The following is an 18,484-nucleotide window of genomic DNA, read 5'->3' on the forward strand; positions in this document are numbered from 1 at the left end:
CAGGTATTTTTAACACTTGTGTTCCGCTTCGCTTCCCTGCATGGGCCCACATCTCGCGCGTCGCGTGCTCTTGCGTGGACCCGTCTGCCATGCACGCTCTTGCGCCTGCTCCCGTGTGGACCCACCTGTCACGCTGCTCCCGCGCAGGCCTACTTTTGGCGCACGGCCACACGGTCACGTTACATGTAAAACATATGCACATAACTGATAGTTATAAAATCACTTTTCTTAGATAATTAATCCCTTCAAAAAATTTGGATCAGAGAAAACTCTAACCTCTAGCAAGAGAATATTTGCCTTTTATAGTAGGCAATTAGTTATTATTGTAACATGTATATTTTGAAGCATGAACTTTAAACTATAGAACGTTTATTTTCAATCCCAACTATCGAAACTGGCACGAGTTACATTTTGTAACGAACCATCATATTTCTAGCGTTGCATTAACATTTGATTAGTTTGCCGATGTGTGTTACTAAGTCATCAAACCAGAAAAAGGAAAGCCTCTCCTATTCTTCTTTCTCTCCACGTCTAGCTCCTGTTGCTTTACTGTGTTATATTGTTTGCCTCTCAAATCTGAGAATGGGAGAACAAGGAGAGATATTATTTTTCATTTTTTGGAAGACACTATGATTAGTGATTTGAAATTTACCATTAGAACACGTAGTCAATATGGAGGTGAATGAAAATTATATGTGCAGCATCTAGACTCCTAAGTAAGTGATAAGTGTTTTGGTGATTAATGATAATTGTATCATTGTGACTAATGCGTATGTTTCGAAGGTAATCAAAATTCTTTAGTTCACAATAATTGAATGGATTTTTTTATCCCTCATGAAAATCTATTGATCGATCAAAGGATATTTACGTCAAGATTAAGTATCTTCCAATTCTAAATGTCACAATATGATGAAGGACACTTAGAGTAGATATATGTCTTTTTTGTCTTTTGACCGTATTATAAAAGGGGCTGAGTGTTGTAGTTTGATCTAGTTGAGTTTAAACTTAGTTGGATGCATACTTGCAAAATTCTAGCGCTATGTAGCTTAAAGAAGTCCATAGGTGAGAAGTTGAAAAGTTATAACTCAAAATTGATTGAATTGGACAAGTTTCAGAAAGTTTGTTCTCACCGGATTATCCGATATAAGAAGGATTAAACTCATCAGACTATTTTTTCCTTTCTGTGAAGATTTCAAATAACCTCACCGGATTGTCTAATGATGAGATAAATTTTGCACTAGATCATTGTCAGATCAGCGTGTGGAAAAAGTAAACTCATCGGATTGTCCGATGTTAACAGAGGCGTGTTCGCCGAACCATCCGGTGTTCACAGAAAAAGTGAGTGGTTGGGCAATGACTAGATTTGGACCTCTAGCCTATATATATTCCTTCACTTGTTTTCATTCGTCTCTCTTGCAATCCAGAAGCATTCATACACAGTGTGTATCATCTAGAGACAAGGGAGAGCACTTGAGGTGATTTGCAAGTTCTTAATTGAAGATTAAGGACTCCATTAGTGCTTCAAAGTAACAATTGTGCATCTAACTGTTGTTTAGACTTGATAGGGATAAAGTGAACTAGTTAGCTTATTACTCTTGGTGATTGGCAACACCTAGTCAGTCGTGGAGATTGGAAGTGTTCTTGGTGAGCTCTTAGAGGTTTTGTGTGAGCCCCGAAAAGCTCGTGTACTTGGTTTGATGCCTGTCAATCCGGAGATAGAAAAATAGCAATCACTAGTGAGCACTTGAGTCTTTGTGACTTAGGGAGGAGCGATTTCCTTGTGTGGATGCTCCAACGAGGATTAGTAGAGAGTGCCAACTCTTCGATATCTCAGAAAAAACTCGGTGTCCTCTTTTCTACTCTGGTTACATTCCGCATTATACTTTTAGCATATCCTTCATGCAAGTTTCAATTCTACACTTTACTTATGTTCTATATGCTTGCATATTTGCGCTTGTTATTCTAGCTTTTTAGGTCATCTAGTTGCTTTTATTCATTATAGACTAAGGTTGCTCTTTGTTCTAGATTTCAGTAGTTGGTTTAGTTTTTTATTAGTGCCATATTCACTCCCTCTAAGGCCATTGGATACTTTTGGTACGTACGTGAGAATGAGATGTGAGTCTCAAAGATAAGTTGATTTTGCTAATGAGGTGGATAAGTAAGGAAAACCATAATTATATATTTAAAAACAATTGTTATAGTATCCAATATGACACGATCGACTTTGAAACTAGCTTGGGTTGTTTTTTTCATTAGTTTTGACCGTTATTACCGGCGATCGTTAAAATTGATTATGTAAACACTTATTTAAAGTAAGTATATCTAGTTATCAATTATGTGTATCGAAATAAAGGACACAAGATTTTATATAGGGTCAGGTCTTTCTTAATATAACAATTATATATCATGTTCTGTATTAATTATTCTTAGAAAAGGATAATTATAACGGGTATGTCTAGATCTAATCTTAAGAATCTTGATGAGTTCTTTCGTATTATAAGTTGTAAAGTCCTAGATCTAGTCCTAATGACTCGAGTAAATAATGAGGTACGCAACTATGGAACCTCTATTTTGGGGTTCTACTGTGCATCTCGTATCAGTCCCTAGATCGGTAGTTGATACCTATATTTTTATCATGTCGATATCACATCCATATATTGATTTATTACAACAATATGGTAGGCGATAATATTGGAACAAGTCATGACAATGAAAATAAATGTTGCACAATGCCTATATGCAATTTGGGTGCGGACATAACCCTAGTTTTCTCTTATTCTTAATCATCATCATTATTGGAGTTATACTTTGATTCTTCATCTAAGTCAACAAGTAAAAATAAGTACTTAAGATACTCAATAATTTCTAACACTACATCGAGAAGTTGGTAGATACATAAAGGGTATAACCAAAGATAAGATTATAGGGTTTAATTTTTGCATAAAGCCAGTTTTTATGCCATGGCTAGTTTTATAGAGCAGAGTTGAAAGCATTTGGTAAAACAAGATTTAAGTCAAATTACGTTCATTCCCAGTCCCGAGGGAGATACATCCAACCTGTTAATTCCCAAAGTTTTATTAGCTGACGGATATTAGGTCCTCTCCAACCTATGGCGCTTAGCTATACTTTCTGAAACATAGGTGCACAACCCACACACACTCTTCAAGGAGGTATCCACGTGATTGGGCTAATCATTACGTGGTCGAGTCTTCGTATGTTTGTGGCTGTACATGCGATCATCCAGATAGTTTTATATTTTATAGGGTTACCTATAAAATATGTTCCACCTTTAGCCTTAGCTATTGGAGATGTGGGCATAATGAGGTCCCTACCCACCTAACATTATCATGATATCCACATAAGGGGTGCTAAATTAGGGGCTCATGATTACCATGGTTCAAAATAATTTTAGAGACTTCAACCAGACCACATGACTTCACTTAGGTAACTCCATCTTCTCTTGGCTCGTATCGCATCTCATGCTTTCGAATGGATACTAGGTTTAGCCAGTGAGGTGTGAGGCTAAGCTCTTTCCATAAAAGAGATACATGGTTGTACAAGGATTGCTTAGCACGATGACACGATAAACTAGTCTTTACGTGGCTACAGAAAGTAACTCCCACTAAGTTATACCACACAAGCACACCTTATTCTTAATGCAAACCCACTTAGGTGGGGTATCTTAATAATTAAGGATTTATTAGATATATGATATATCCTAAAGATAGGTCATATTCGTACACGTGTCTTTCCATCTAAAATGGTAAATTTCATAACGAACATAAGGTAAATAAAATATTTGCTAACATTTCAGACAGTAGATTATATTCTACACATAAACTGTTCTCGTATTAGAAATGAATAATCTAGATAGCACAATCCAAAATATTATGCTCGAGACTCCAAGTACAATATACCTTCCTAATCCGAATATATAAAGAGGGGAAGAGATATGAAGAAAGAGGAGAAACTAGAAGAGAAGATGACCAAGACAAGCCAGAAATCTAGATAAATATAAACCTAATGAGATAAGAGCAGAAACTATATATTGAGATTCACAATAAATTTAAAAACATAATTATATTCATCCGACAAGAACTTTAAAACTCAAAATACAATAGAACTCGTTAAAATCCTTATATTTAGATTTTAAACACATCCTATTATAATTATTTTTTCTTAGATTAAGAAAAACATAATAAGACGCGAGACTATTATTAAAAAAATATAAATCTATATAAAATCACATATCATTATCCTCAAGAAGCACAATTGACGATGAGATATTGAAACAAATATTTGTATAACTAGTTGAGTACCCGTGCGTTGCAGCGGAAACAAAAATTACACAAACTGACTTCAAACATATGCAAAAACTAATACTTACATCAACAAGTAAAATAAACAATCAGAAAACAAACCCATCATACTTTGTAACTCCCAAAGACACTTAAAAATTAACCTTGCTTAGATTCTATACCTCCACAGATCCATCACTAATCGTAGCAAGAATTGTAGTCTGCTCTGGCACTTTAAATACAAGAGTCCCAGCCAGTTGACTTATGTTATAAGTTATTTTGTCCGGAAGAATAAGCATGCAGTAGTCATTTCTGAGCGATTAAAGGAGCTTTTCATTTCTTTACTTGTAGCATGAGTTCTTCAAGCTGGCTTGTAAAGACCTAGCATGTCGATGCATCGTAAGGCTGCAACCTGCAATGAAAGAAATAGCAATTCTAGAGAAATATAATAATGTCATAAAATTGTTTCCGAAGGACTCGTGAATACAATCATGTATGGAAATTATGTGCATATAGACACAATACTTTTCCATGGATCTCGTATTTGATTGACCCATCCAACTCAGCTACCAGCGCCATTAATTTCGAAACTGTGCTGTTGATATCTGGTACAGTGAAGGACAGCATTGAAGAATAGACTCTCTGCGATGCAAGATTACTGCAAATATGTATGAAATAGACAACATTTACAATTCCATGCGCTGGCCCATTGCAAAAACATGCTAAAATGTCTCAAGAACATACATTTTGCAACTGGAAATTTATATATCTTTGTTAACATACAACTATCCCCATACTCCACACGAACATGATGTTTCACTATCCTATATTCATATAATGATGATCTTCAGAGTCCATGAGAAGAACTGACAAGTGACAAAAGCTAAGGAGGACAAATTAATCCAATAGTTGATCAAATATTTTCATACACTGAGTACCACAGCTGTTCTTGATCTAAGCTTGCAAGAAGCACCATGAAAACATATGAAGTGTATTTTTCATGCAATATTAAATCTAGGGTCATCCCTCATCTTGGTCATTGTTTTCTCAAGAATAATGGGCAATCTGCAACCTCGCAGATCCAACACTCCTTCGGCCGTACCATACGTTGGAGCATTGCTATGGCCGCGATGCATGTTTGACATGTATTGGTGTCGGGCACACGACCTATGGTAAGTCCAACCATGCACATCAAAAAAAGAACCTTTTGCTCAAAAGCCTGAAGCCCACCAGGCCACCAGTAAGCTGTGAAGCGTGCAAGAGAAAAATCACTTAGTCGTGACTCCATCTTACCTGCACAGCTACTCATCTAAGCTGTGCTAGGTGCTCATGGCAAATAAGGAAATTGGAAAAGGAAGTATTTTTCAACACCCATTTCATATGCACAGGAAAAATTTCAAGACAAAGTTCTTTCTACTCCTGGAGCCCAGATTTTCACGACTGGATCTGAAGTTGGCTGTATTTCGGTAGGAACGTACTATACCGAATATCTAGCAATGTGCAGTCATGCATGCCATCACCAATGTGTTTTCAGCGTCTGACAAGTGCACCACACACGCATTTCATCAAACACATGAACCTCACAGCACGGAGCACCACCGCAGCAGCAAGCAGCCGAACCCCCTCCGCCTCATTCCGTCAAACCCCTCTCAATAGTCAATACGCATCCCCTACAACCACCCGAAGGCCTACGAACCAGAGAACACGACGAGGAGAGGGCAGTATCAGCAGCCGCACCTATCGTTGGTGTGCACGAGCGCGAGCTTGAGTGGCCCCGACGGGAGCTCGGCCCAACGGAGCGTCACACGTTGACGCTGAAGTCGTGCCCCTCCGCGTAGAACCACGCCGCCCGCGGCACGTCCCGGGGCCGCTGCAGCACACATTGGAGCGTCGCCGCTGCCATCCCCCACCACCTCCTTTTCCCTTCCCTCCCCTTCCACACCACGCCAGCGACGCGCACAATACTCTCAGATCCAATGGCCCAGAGCGTGAGCTGGAGGCCGACGAACGGCGTGGACGCGGTGGCCGTGACCCGGCGCCTCCGCGATGAGGTGGCGCAGAGGGGAGGCAGGTCGGCGCGATGAAGAGGGATCGGGATCAGGGCGACGGACGGGCGAGCGAGCAATGAGGATGTGTGGGCGCTAGTGCGGCGCGAAGATGCGGGCGGACGAAGATGCGGAACGCAGGGGCGAGCGGAAAATGCGGGAGCCGAATGCCATGAGGCGGAACAGGAACCCGTACCCCAGCTCGTCGGGCTCCGCCACGGAGCGACCCTCGCGCTCGACGAGGCGGTGCAACTTCTCGAGGGCAGCTTCTCGAGGCGGACTGGGGCAGTGGTGAGGTGGAAGGTTCACCAGGGCGGAGCAGGGCGTCGTCGTGTGTGCGGCTTCGGCTTGAGGCGGTGCGAGATCGGCGGCTCAGAGGTGGCGATTCGGGACGGTGGCGGACTGGGGCAGTGGCGAGGGCGGAGCAGGGCGTCGACGTGCGTGGCTTGAGGCGGTGCGAGACCGGTGGAGGAGGAGGACATCCCCAGGCGAGAAGCGAGCGCGCGAAGATCGCAAGGAGAGACGTGGGGGTGCCGGTGCGCCGCCGTTCTGGAGAATGGGGCGTGTGGATCGCGGACGGGGACGGAAGAACGGAAAGCGGGGATTAGTTTGCGGAGGTGAATCGTCGGTGCGGGAAATCCGGGAGCGGAACGTAACCGTGAGCGGAACGACGACGCTTTACAGATCTTTTAAGTAGTACAGATTAATTTTAACCGACAAATTAAAGTTCACGCGGACGAGGTTCGGAATCTCAAAAGCATCATTGAAGCATCATTGAAGAGCCCTCTTCACTGCCCACTCCCCGCCTTCAATTTTTGAACCCCCGATCCCCACAGCCCCGCAGCCCGCACACAATCACACTCTTCCACTCCCACGGGGCTCTCGCCTCGGCGCGGCCCCTGCGCGCCGAATGGACGCCGCCGCCCCCCTCCTCGCTGTCTCCTCCGCGACGCGCCTCCTCTGCCGGACTCTCGGCCCCGTCCCCGCCGCCTCCCCCTCGAAGGTCGACGAGGCGCTCCCCGACGCCATCTCCGGACCGCTGGTACGCACGCCCGCCCGTCGCTCGAGGCGTGAACCCCCCCCCCCCCCCCCATCCCCACTCCAGTCTCGAACGGCCGCCGCGCGTTCTTGTGCTTGCTTGGTCGTGCTGGCATTACCCGGAGGTCCATCTCGTTAGGGATCTAGGGTTGTGCGGTTTTTTCATTCACCGCCGGTTATTTCGTCCATTTCTAGGTTTGAGTTGTTTTTACCTTTAGAGGGAAATGCAGGGAATATCTAATCGTGGCAAATAGGATGAACACTGTATTACTGAGATTGCTTGAGTGCTAATTTCAACGTTTAACAATGTCCCGTGTAGAAAGGATCCAAGGAGCTGGTCGAGCAGGCTAGAATGGTGATGAAGGAGCACGGCGACATCCGGATGCTCTATCAGGATGGTGGAGCCAAAGCCATGGCCGCCGCAAACTGCAAGAACCAACCGGGAAGAAGGCCAGCACTGGACCGCAAACCGTCTTGGTTCACAATCAAGCCCTTTGCAAGGCACGCTGCTTGCTTCTTCTAGGCTGTTTCTTTCAGATGGAGTTCCACTATCAGTGTGAGCTGTGGATAGCGTTACAATCACCTGTCCTGATGCTGTTTTCTTTGCAGCAAACCGGTGCCTGCTGTGGATCGCTCTGTCTTACAGAACATTTCAAATCCTGAGGAATATTTCACGACCTTGGATCGGCTTGATGGTAATCCTTATCATTTCCATCGATTGTTTGATCAGCATTCTTCAATGCATTAATAACAGTTCGTCAATGCAGAAGCTGAGGAGGAGATAAAACGATTAAAAGGAGAGTCTGCAACTGAAAAGACATATAATTTTGAGCCTGTAGATGAACCCAAGAGGCGGTATGCTGCTTGGCTCTTTCTATATTTTGTAAGAGTGAAAGATTAGTTAGAAATTATAACATTGTTTAGAAAGGAGATCTATTTATATTGCAGTATGACAACATCATAGCTACCCATTTGTTATATTCTGTTGTATTACGCAATTAACCAGTTACAGTGTATTTAAATCCATATCACTTCCGCCTATGTGTTATTGCCACTGGTTGAGGCAAATATAGTGGAAGTGTAAGAAATTGCCTTTTATGTATATAATGTTATGCCAACCTACCGTCACTCTATAAAAGATATTGGTTACTGCTATGTACTCAGAAGCATCCATGAGACAATATGAATTGATCCGTGCTTTGTTCCTATTAATTGACAGGAGAAAAACAGTCCATACTTTCAAGTTTCGTGCGGGTCCTGAAACCCTGAATCCCATTGAGATACCTGCTTCTCAAACAGAAACTATGACAAAATCTCAGTTATCACAAGATGATGCACATGCCTCAGTTTCTGAAATAAATGAACAGCCTGTTCCTTCAAGATCTATTGAGTGTGCTATTTTGGATGTCTCAGCGAAAGAAGGTTAAACATCATTTATTTTAAATCTGTTCTCCTTACCTATACGTTGATTTGCTTGATGTGATTCTCTCTGTACAGATTCATTCGCTGAGGATGATGATGGTGATGCTTTGACTTATTTACTGACATCATTCCGAAATTTGGATGAATCCAAAGAGGAAAATTTTATGCGAGAGACCTTTGGGCTTCCAGAAGTAAGAATGGATTTTTCTTGCCCTCGTGACCCAACTGTTCCTGGAAATAGGCCCCAAAGAAGCAATACTGTACGAAAAAAACCAAAGAGGGTTCGTACTTCAGAACCTGGAGAGCGCGAAGCTCGAATTTCAGAGTTGGAGAAACGTATCTCTTTCATATATGCAACAAAGGATAAATGCGCAGATCTTTTGGAAGATGATGAGTCAGAAGGTTCACCAGATATTGTGATGGGTGAACAATCGCTGGTGCTCGATTCTTCTGATGTGGTTTTGATGACTGATGAGACCTTTGCTGCAAGGGAAATATATAAGGAGACCCCCAATCCGAGCATCAAATCAGCGGAATATGATCTTGATCCAGAACCAAAAACGGCGAATCGTGTCACAATAGATGAAAGGCAAGTAGGGGGTTCCCCGCTTGGTTTGTACCGAGATATACAAGTTGACAAAGAAAAGGATCCATGTAGTAGGCACAATATTTCTTTTGAGGTACTTGTATCTGAACTTGTTCATTACCTTTGACATATTTATACCGAACTTCTTATGACTGGCATATATTGCACTTTAGTTTGCACTGCAGGAAGACGATGTGCCTATGGACTATCCAACTATTGATAAGCCTAATAATGAAACAGAAGTTTCTTCTCATCATTTGGCGGGCGGCTCAGCGGAAGTGTTGGTCAGTACACCAGGTAGAAATGTGGCTCCAGATAATATTGCTAGGACGTCACATGCAGCTGAGGAGAACAATCAACATCGGGCAAGCACCTATACTAATTATTACTGTTAAATATAAATCCCTGAGTGTTTAATATACCTATGAACTTTGGTTTCTGTTTTGTGTCACAGGAAGTGGTCGAAGAGTATGGCGCTGTACAAGGTACTTATTTTCTCTGCAAATGTCAGATGAACATATGCCTAGTGTTACACGGACTTGGGTGCGAGTGTCGGAGTCAGACTCAGTTGCGGGTGTCCGATTTGGCAAATTCTAAAACACAGGACTCGGGGATTTGTCAAATTAGAGAAAATATGTTGTGCAACTAATTTTGCATTGGAACTACTATTTTTTTTTTCACATTCATGACTGATCCACATAAATCCACAAGCAAATGCATCACATGGTTAATAAAAAAAGAAAAGTAAAGAAAAAAGAATAAATGATTAGATGTATTGGGCTGCCATTTTAGGATCCATCTGGCCCATCCAAGCATCCAGTCCTTCTACAACTATAGCCCTACCTAATACCTAACCGCTCTCTAGTCTCCACCCACTTACCCCTCGCCCTAGCCGCTGCCTCTCCTCCCCCTCGCCCCAGCCGCCTCCTCCTCTCCCCCTTCCAACCCCTCCTCCTCCCCCCCTTTCGCCGCCTCCTCCTTTCCCCCCTCCGCCGCCGTCGTCTCCTCCTCCTCTCCCCAACCTTGGATATGGCCATGACACGTCAGATCCATGTCGCACCGTGTTCGGTGCGTGTTGACGTGGCAAAAATTTTTTGGACTCGCGAGTCCCGGTAACACTGCATATGCCTTCAAAGAAGTTGCAACATTTTTCCTTTTAGTGTTGAGGAATCAGGACTCAGCTGAAGAGTCATAACGATTATGCTTTTTTGGGTCCTCCAAACTGCACACCAATGCTAACTTGTACATTTTTTAATTATTTTTTTGTAGACTGGATTTGATAAATTTCAAGAAGTTAAGATATTTCAATCCCAATGATGCCCTTGTTCTACTCCAACCTCTTGGCAACCGAACATCACCAGTCCACCACACACACAACACACGCGCATACTCAATGAGAGCAAACCCTAACATAGAAGAAAGTTCAAAGGTTCAATGCTAGTCCATTAGCATTCTTTTTTGTGGTGTTATAACAGTGTCCCCTACCACCAACTCAAATATTAGTACAAGTTTTTATGAGTTTTTACTGCATAAAGAGATGAGATAGAAGCACGTACTCTGGAAATCAGCTATTTATTTTGTGTTGAAAAATATGTTGCGGACATTATCACGATACTGACCATGTCATGGCATAATATATTATTAATATGTCCAAGTATGATGTTTTAAATGATATACTATGTCTGCTCTGATTTACTTGTCGTTTAGGAACACAGTCTACTACGCAAGCATTTGACCATTATTCTCTTTGCTAAATATATATAAACAGACATTAGTAAAACTGTAACTATATAGAGTACTTTTGATGATGAATCTGTTGATTTCATTTTCATGTGACAAAATCGAAGTGCTTTAGTGTATAATGATGGTAAAATTTTATAAGTTTTACAACACACATTTTAGGACATCTTTTTGGACCACAAGTAGCAGCATGTAGGAACATTTCTAAGAAAATTCTTTTGTTGGTATTCTGGACATCTATTTGTTGAGGTTTGGAGCATATTTTATTTTTCACAGATAAGTCATGCCATCCACCAGAGATGCCTCTGGATGATAATGATCCACATAATCAATCTCAAGTGTATGATGGAAACATTAAGGTAGGTTCTTATGTTAAACACTTAAACCTTACATGCTGTTGTCTTTCAATCATTAGCCTTTGAAATTGCTGCTGTAATTAAATATTATTGGAAATAACATGTCTTTCTTCTATTTTTACATTGCTTATATGGATAAAGTACCACTTTGTCATCATGTAATCATGTATTATTGGCATCTTTGCTACTGGTGGAGATCCAGTTAGCTCTCCCTGAGAAGCAAGGAAATCCTTACTCTCACTTCACCCAAAAGCAAGGCTAGACAAGGGAGCCAAACAAATATTCTTGCCCATTTGCATGACTAGGCAATAGTGGGCAAGGGAGCAAAAGTGCCATGTGTCTATTCAGGAATTCAGGCCTCTAAAGTTGCCGAGCACTTAAGCGAAAATGCACTAATTGTTTTGGGATGAGTAGGCACTTTTGGTTCATTGAGTGGTACGTAATAGTTGCATCTCATCTGAATATCTGATGCCATCCTTTATATACTTCCATTCACATTTGCATAGGTGAAACAGCAACTGACAGTGACACAGTGATTTTAGCCTATTGTGCACATCCTCAGCATACTTTTCTGTGTATATGAAAAATTAAGCTCCATGTTTGCCTGTGCTTGAAAGGGAAAAAAACATTCTTGCCTTCTTTGGACTTTCAGAAACTGGCAGCTGATCTACAAAATGCACTGTTCCCTACCAAAGAGAAGAAGCAAAAAGCAGCTCAAAAAGGGAAAAAGAAGCAACAGCCGAAGAGGGGGGAAAATGTGGCAGGTTGTACCTCTGCCCATTCTACTTGTGTTTGTTCTTAGTAGTTTGTAATGCATGTGCACCACAAGGATTCTTGTAACCTAACGTTAAGTTACCATTTGGCTGCAAGCCTACGAGGATTGCTCTTAGCTAGGCCTTGTACCTGCATTAGAGATGTTTGCAGGTCTCCAAAGAAGCAGAATCATGCTTTCTTGTGCTTGATTAATAATTTATATGTTTCAATTCTTCCATATAACATTAGAGAATTTTCTTATAAATGCCAGCTGACTTAGGGCATGTTTTGATCCTCTGCATAACCTTGCCGTGCAGGATTTGCAAATAAAATGGATGTTTGGTTCCCTTGCCTAGCTTGCTTTTGGGCAAGGTGGGCAAGGAAATCAAGGTTTTCCTTGCCCAACATTTTCGCTCCTCCGCTATCAAGGTTTTCCATGCCCAACATTTCACTAGCAAGGCTATGCAACGTTGGGCAAATAAACCAAACGTGTCTTTATTTTAGTGTGTGAGGGAAAATTGCCAGCATACAACTGAAGTTCATCACCTTAGACAATGACAAATGGCCAATTGGGACCTTATTACTATGTTTCTTTTGTATAAATATCTTTGTTATTTGATTATACTCTTATCTACCTAGCTGTGTTAAATTACTTGATATATGTTTCATGGTTTTAAGGTTCTTACTCTGTCTGGAGTTCTGAAGCATATCTTCTTCACAGATGAGGCCAGCCATCCACCCGAAACACTCCAAGTAAATTTTGATTCAGAGAATCAACCTCACATGCATGATGTAAACATTGAGGTAGACTTCTTTCATTGGACATTCTTATGTTCTAGTTTCTGTGCTGAAATTATTGTCTGAAAATCTTATATAGAAGCTATATTCAGGGAGTGCTGCATTCCGTCTTTGTATACAAAGTAGTTTGGATAACTCCTGGACGGCAAAACAATATAGGAATATCATGCTAAGCATATGTTATTCAGTTCAATAAAGGTGCCACATACTTCAGTACATCATTCTGTTGGGGGAATGAGTGATGAGAGGCACTTTGAATTTTGTAGATGTGACCAAATCAAGACATGTGTAGGGCCCTTTTTTTATTCCTCAAGTTACATGCACATATAGGAACATGCAACAAACACAGATACTGCCCGGCACCTTTTTGAGCACGGGTTTTTTAAACATCGAAGCTCAACATTCATCTGACTTTGGACTTTCAGCAACAGACAGTTGGTATGAGAAATGCACTGCCGCCAAACAAAGCTAAGGGGCAAAAGGAAGCTCAAAGGAGAAACACGACTCAACAATTGAATCGAAGAAAAAGCCTTGCAGGTCCTACTTCTGTGCTTTAGAACATGCACTATTTTTTAAGCACAGTTATTTCAGAAGGATACTGATGGTCTGCATTCCTACTCCACGGACCATTATTGTTAGATGCTGGCCTTGCGTGGCAGTCTGGAGTCAGAAGAAGCACAAGAATACGGTCAAGGCCTTTGGAGTATTGGCTTGGTGAAAGATTCGTATATGGGCGCATACACGACAGTAAGTACACTGATCTAGCAAGCGTGTCAGCTATGCAAACCTTTTTCTTTGTGACCAAGACTTGTACGAGAATATAAGGCCAAACATATCAAAGCAAAATTGTCATCTTGCCAATGTAAAATGCCATCTGACAGTGTCATTTTAATGAAGCTAGTAGCTTAGTGCATCCAGAGTTCTAGACTTGCAGAAAGCTAACAATTCAAAACTCTCTGTTCTGTACTGGAATTAAAAAGCAGAGGTTGAAAAAAGAATCCCAGTTGGGCACTAAGCTAGCACCTTATAGTAATAATGACATAATGCTGCTTAAGTTCTATTATGAGTTTTACAGTTTTACTTGCCTACCGAGTTACCCTGATGCAAGTTCCCTGCTGATCGTATATTTACTAAAATAGACCAGCAATACTTTGATCTAATACTTCAATCCTTTCTAGCTATGGCCACAGTTATTGGCATCAAAGCATACTCTCCTAGTCAAGATGGCAAGAAAGCTTTGAAAGTGAAATCTTTCGTTCCTGAGCAGTATAAAGATCTTGTTGCCGAGTCTGGGAAGTACTGAGGTTTCTGTCCTGTAGAACTCAATGCCTTGTCTCGGGCAGATCACTATTTCGCTAAGAGGATCACCAACTTGCGACCTTTGCAACCTGTTGCTTCTCTTGCCGTTTCATCTGACTTTGTGCAAGTGTTGTGTTGGTGGAGCTGCACAATGTAATCCAAGCATGATGTGAACTTGTAAGGTGCAAAAAAAGACGTAGTTCAGAGGCGCTATTTCCACTTTGACGCTTCTATAGCTGGAGTTACGCTGTGAAATGTGCCATTTTGCATGCGTAGCTGCTGTGTATTTTCCAGCGGTTAATTTTGCATGGTGCTCGTTGCATTGTAAGGTCTCGCATCTATATTTAACAGTGCCACAGTAAAGTTTTTGTTCCTAATCTGTTGGTTTGTTCTTGTTGATTTATTTATTTTATCCTGTGTTTTGATTTCGAATTCGAGATCCGACTAAAGAAGAATACAGATTCCCTAGAGAAAAATTCTAACCAATTCGGGGTGGGCAAAATGGAGAATAGCATAACTCCAAATGTCATGCACAGGTGCCATAGCGCTCGAAATATTTCTTTGACTTCACAGGTCAAGCCCATGACAGACGTCTTCCCTACGGAGTTTTTTAGATAACTAACAAATGTGGAGTTCGTCTTGAAAATTATTGACGTTATAGGTTCAGACTATCAGAAGTTCATCTTGAAAATTATAGACGATATTGATTCAGACTATCAGAAAATACAGGAAATAGCATAAAACACTGTCAAACTTGGTCGAGATTGATGGCAAGCTATATCTTGAATCACCAGCAAGGAGCAAAGGAAGCACACACAATTCCAGAAGAGGCAAACATTGCTAGGCATTGTATTACCTTTTTTTTTTGAAACGAACTAGGCATTGTAGTACCGGAGTGGGGGGCCTTGCACATCATTAAGCCCCTATGAAAGCTATCCAAGTTAACCTGAACATTATTCAACACTGAAGTAGGTAATTCTGATATTTGGGTGTCGTTCTTCTAGCCACCCTGATAATGCCAGGCCTCGGACACATTATCCTTGCACTTTCTTTCTGAAAGAGCACAACACCTGCCCTCGTTTTCGAAAGACAAGGATCCTAGTTAAGGACAACAATCTTCTGTCTTTTATTGGGCTTCTTTCCTTCAGCTGGACCCGCCTGCGCTTCATCTGGACCTTTACATTTATCTTTGTCAGACACGATAGGTTCATGACCACCACCTTCATCACTGTCATCACTATCATCTTCCGAGTCAGATGAGCTGCAAGCAAATGACTTCCCTGAAGGTGGGAAGCCGTTCATTGTTGCTTCAGCTGCCTCCACAGCTTGCTCCGAATGAAGATCAGCAACCCCAAGAAGCAAATCCTAAATAAAACGAAGACACAGAATGAAGAAATCGTGCACCCGTCAGTTAAAACAGTAAGGCCCTCCTCCAGGTTTTCTACATGATGTTGCTGCTGAGATAATATACTAGCTCACCATCTCAATATATTCCTTTTCGTTCCCGGTAAGGGCTTCGATATCATACTCCTCCGGAGGCTTGTTCTGCAGTTACATGAATATGGGTCAACCACATCGGGGACAGCATAATTAACACAAGATCAGTTAGAACTTAGAAGAGTACCTGCGCATCGAGCTGCAACTTATCGTTCGCCTTTGCAATCTCCCCCAAGAAATCCTTCACTTTCCCGAGAACTGACGCCCAAAAACAATGCAAAATTCAGTGACTATGTCCAGGAGGTCTTTTGCATAACCTACTAACAGTGTCCATTGTAAAGCTACAGCCTCACCAGGGCAGTTTCACAGGTAAAGCAAAACCTCAAAAACTATGATTTGATCTAGTTGTCCAAAACCAATCGGTGGTGGAATTGGGGACGATTACAAAATACAAACAAACAAGTTCATGCGATCATTTAAGGACTGGGGTTAGTAAGCAATTCGTCAAATCCGAATCTCTGTGCTAATAATACAAAACGCACGTGCAGTTACAGAATGCTAGCAATACTCTGTAGCTCTAGGAGCTGAATTACTGGTACAAAAACTACCTTGGCTCTTGGGGAGGGCATCGGCCGGAGGACTCGGGTTGCGCTTCCCCTCCTTGTCCTGCTGCTGCTGCTGCTGCTGCTGCTCTCTTCTCGCAAGAAGCGACTCTGCCGGGTACATGGAACCAAAACATCGTCAAGAGGGAGAAGAGAAGTCGCCGAAGGAAGAGACTAGAAGTACGAGGCGAGAGAGAAGAGGGCGGGAGAGAGGGGGCGCGGACCGATGAAGGAGGAGGGTGTCCTGGTCTCGGAGGGGAGGTCCAGGAGCTCCTTGCTCGGCTCCCCCATGGCGGTCCTGTAAAGCGTTAGCTTTTGCCGGCGTGGTGGGAAGGTCTTGGAGCCGTCGGAGCGGAGCGGCGTGGAGGCGGCGGCGGGAGGGGGCGCAGGGCTCGGCGCCGCGGCTGTTTAATAAACGAGTGGGCCGGGCCGTGCATCTTAGGCACGGCACGGGCTGGCGTCTGAAGGTACCGGGCCTGATGCCGCCGGAATTGGAATTTTTCATATATATATATATATATGTCAATTATTTTAATATTACATGCCCTTTGAAAAATAATGAGGTCTACTCTAATATCGCTCGTTCAACGGTCGAGAACAAGGTCTCACACGGGTGAGACTTTTGTGGACCCACTCCCAGTGAATTTAATAACCGGAGAGAGGAAGATTTTATCTGTTCAGCGGGCGAGAACTTGATCTCGCCCGGACAATGTGTGACATATTTGTATTGCCCACCTACCGGGTGACATATTCTATTTAATTCAATTAAAAAATATATTTATAATTAGTTTTTTAATATAGATTTTGTATTCAGTAATTAAAAAAATATTACATATTAATTCGGTAAAAAATGGTAGCTGTGTATATAGTTATGCAAACGATTCATTCTATCCTTAGTTTTAATTGGATGTCATTTTGTCGATATTTTTTTATTTAGTTGGTATAAAAGTGTATAGAATTTTTTTATGAAGTGATTTTGTGAGAATACAAAATCTAATTTATCGAACAGTAGTAGTTATGAAGCACAAATATTATATAACCTGACACAAAATTTACATACGCTAATAAACATTACATGTGACATAGAGTTTTTCGTCGCTGTGCAAATGAACCCTAATCATAAAGAGACGACAACAAATGTGGGCATATATGGTACGTCTAAAGACTAACTCGCTAAATGACTCGCTCCTCCACGTGATGACAGCTTTATTATCATTTGGCAGGGACTCAAGAGGTACTGGTACATCCTCAGATCTTGTCATGGGCCTCCCCGCATGCTCCTGTGTTTACTTCTTCGTCAGCTCATCCAGTGTCTTCCAAAGAGCATTGATCTTCCGCTGCTGGTTCTGACCACACATCCTTTTAAACATGTTCATGAGATTCTTGTTCTTGAATTGGTGGAAGAAGTTTGTACCCAAATACCTCATTCACCCTCTACTCTACAGATCTAATCACACAGGTCCAATCAAGCCATCGTCCGTTCTATTTACAAATGCAAAGGTCAACGGTATAACTTGATTGTTTCCATTAACCCCAATAGCAGTCAGGATATGTCCCGTGAATTTGCCGGTAAGGAAAGTGCTGTCGATGCACATGATAGGCTGACAATACTTGAAAGCTTCGATACATGCCCCTATTGCAAAGAAACATCACTTAAGGACGTACTTGCTAGGTTTGGATAACAATGTGTACTTATCAATATCGTAATAAGTTCTTGGGTTCTTTCGAGCAATGGTCTGCATCAAATGTGATAGATTATCATATGACGCTTCGTAGGTCCCGAACCTCATCTCGATTGTCTTTCTCTTTACCCTCCATGTCTTGTTTTAGCTGATAGTGTACTTGTGCTCATCCTAAATTTGCCTGATTATAGACCTTGATTCGTATTTTAGATTGTTCATAACCTAGGCGTACATCACATTAGTGACAAAGGTCGAGTTGATGTTCCTGTGACTGGACTCAAGTTCGTCCATCATGCAAGTGTGGTCGACAACAATTGACACCTCATAATAGTCAACTCACTTTCCCTTAAAGTCGTGTGTGAGAAACAATGATGTCATAAGAGTGGGTGAATTAGGACACTTAGAAACCTAAATTAAATTTGGCTCTA

The 18,484-nt window shown here is 41.9% G+C and overlaps 2 protein-coding genes and 1 pseudogene across 5 annotated transcripts; 1 reads left to right on the plus strand and 2 right to left on the minus strand.

Moving 5' to 3' along the window:
• Positions 1–4,659: 4,659 nt before the first annotated feature.
• LOC133888768 (uncharacterized) lies at positions 4,660–6,201 on the minus strand (annotated as a pseudogene).
• A 939-nt stretch (positions 6,202–7,140) lies between these two features.
• On the plus strand, positions 7,141–14,712 carry LOC133915887 (centromere protein C-like). Of its 4 annotated transcripts, none has more exons than XM_062359277.1 (14): positions 7,141–7,385; positions 7,701–7,882; positions 7,991–8,076; positions 8,149–8,236; positions 8,601–8,803; positions 8,879–9,483; positions 9,563–9,754; positions 9,844–9,874; positions 11,406–11,488; positions 12,138–12,249; positions 12,960–13,042; positions 13,468–13,573; positions 13,676–13,783; positions 14,215–14,712. In XM_062359277.1, the coding sequence occupies exons 1-14, from the start codon at positions 7,254–7,256 to the stop codon at positions 14,337–14,339; spliced, it is 2,136 nt and encodes a 711-aa protein (XP_062215261.1). In that variant the 5' UTR covers positions 7,141–7,253; the 3' UTR covers positions 14,340–14,712. The 4 variants fall into 4 exon arrangements, with proteins under 4 accessions (XP_062215261.1, XP_062215270.1, XP_062215279.1 ...); XM_062359270.1 differs by having other exon boundaries at positions 7,142–7,385; positions 13,462–13,573; XM_062359286.1 differs by lacking the exons at positions 13,468–13,573; positions 13,676–13,783; positions 14,215–14,712 and adding an exon at positions 12,556–12,667.
• A 429-nt stretch (positions 14,713–15,141) lies between these two features.
• LOC133915907 (uncharacterized) lies at positions 15,142–16,777 on the minus strand. Its single transcript, XM_062359303.1, has 5 exons — positions 16,599–16,777; positions 16,381–16,485; positions 15,960–16,030; positions 15,815–15,880; positions 15,142–15,700 (listed from the first exon to the last, which is right to left on the minus strand). The coding sequence occupies exons 1-5, from the start codon at positions 16,663–16,665 to the stop codon at positions 15,434–15,436; spliced, it is 576 nt and encodes a 191-aa protein (XP_062215287.1). The 5' UTR covers positions 16,666–16,777; the 3' UTR covers positions 15,142–15,433.
• Between the last annotated feature and the right edge of the window lie 1,707 nt (positions 16,778–18,484).

The sequence above is a fragment of the Phragmites australis genome, chromosome 1 (genome assembly GCF_958298935.1).
Source record: "Phragmites australis chromosome 1, lpPhrAust1.1, whole genome shotgun sequence".
NCBI classification, from domain to species: domain Eukaryota; kingdom Viridiplantae; phylum Streptophyta; class Magnoliopsida; order Poales; family Poaceae; genus Phragmites; species Phragmites australis.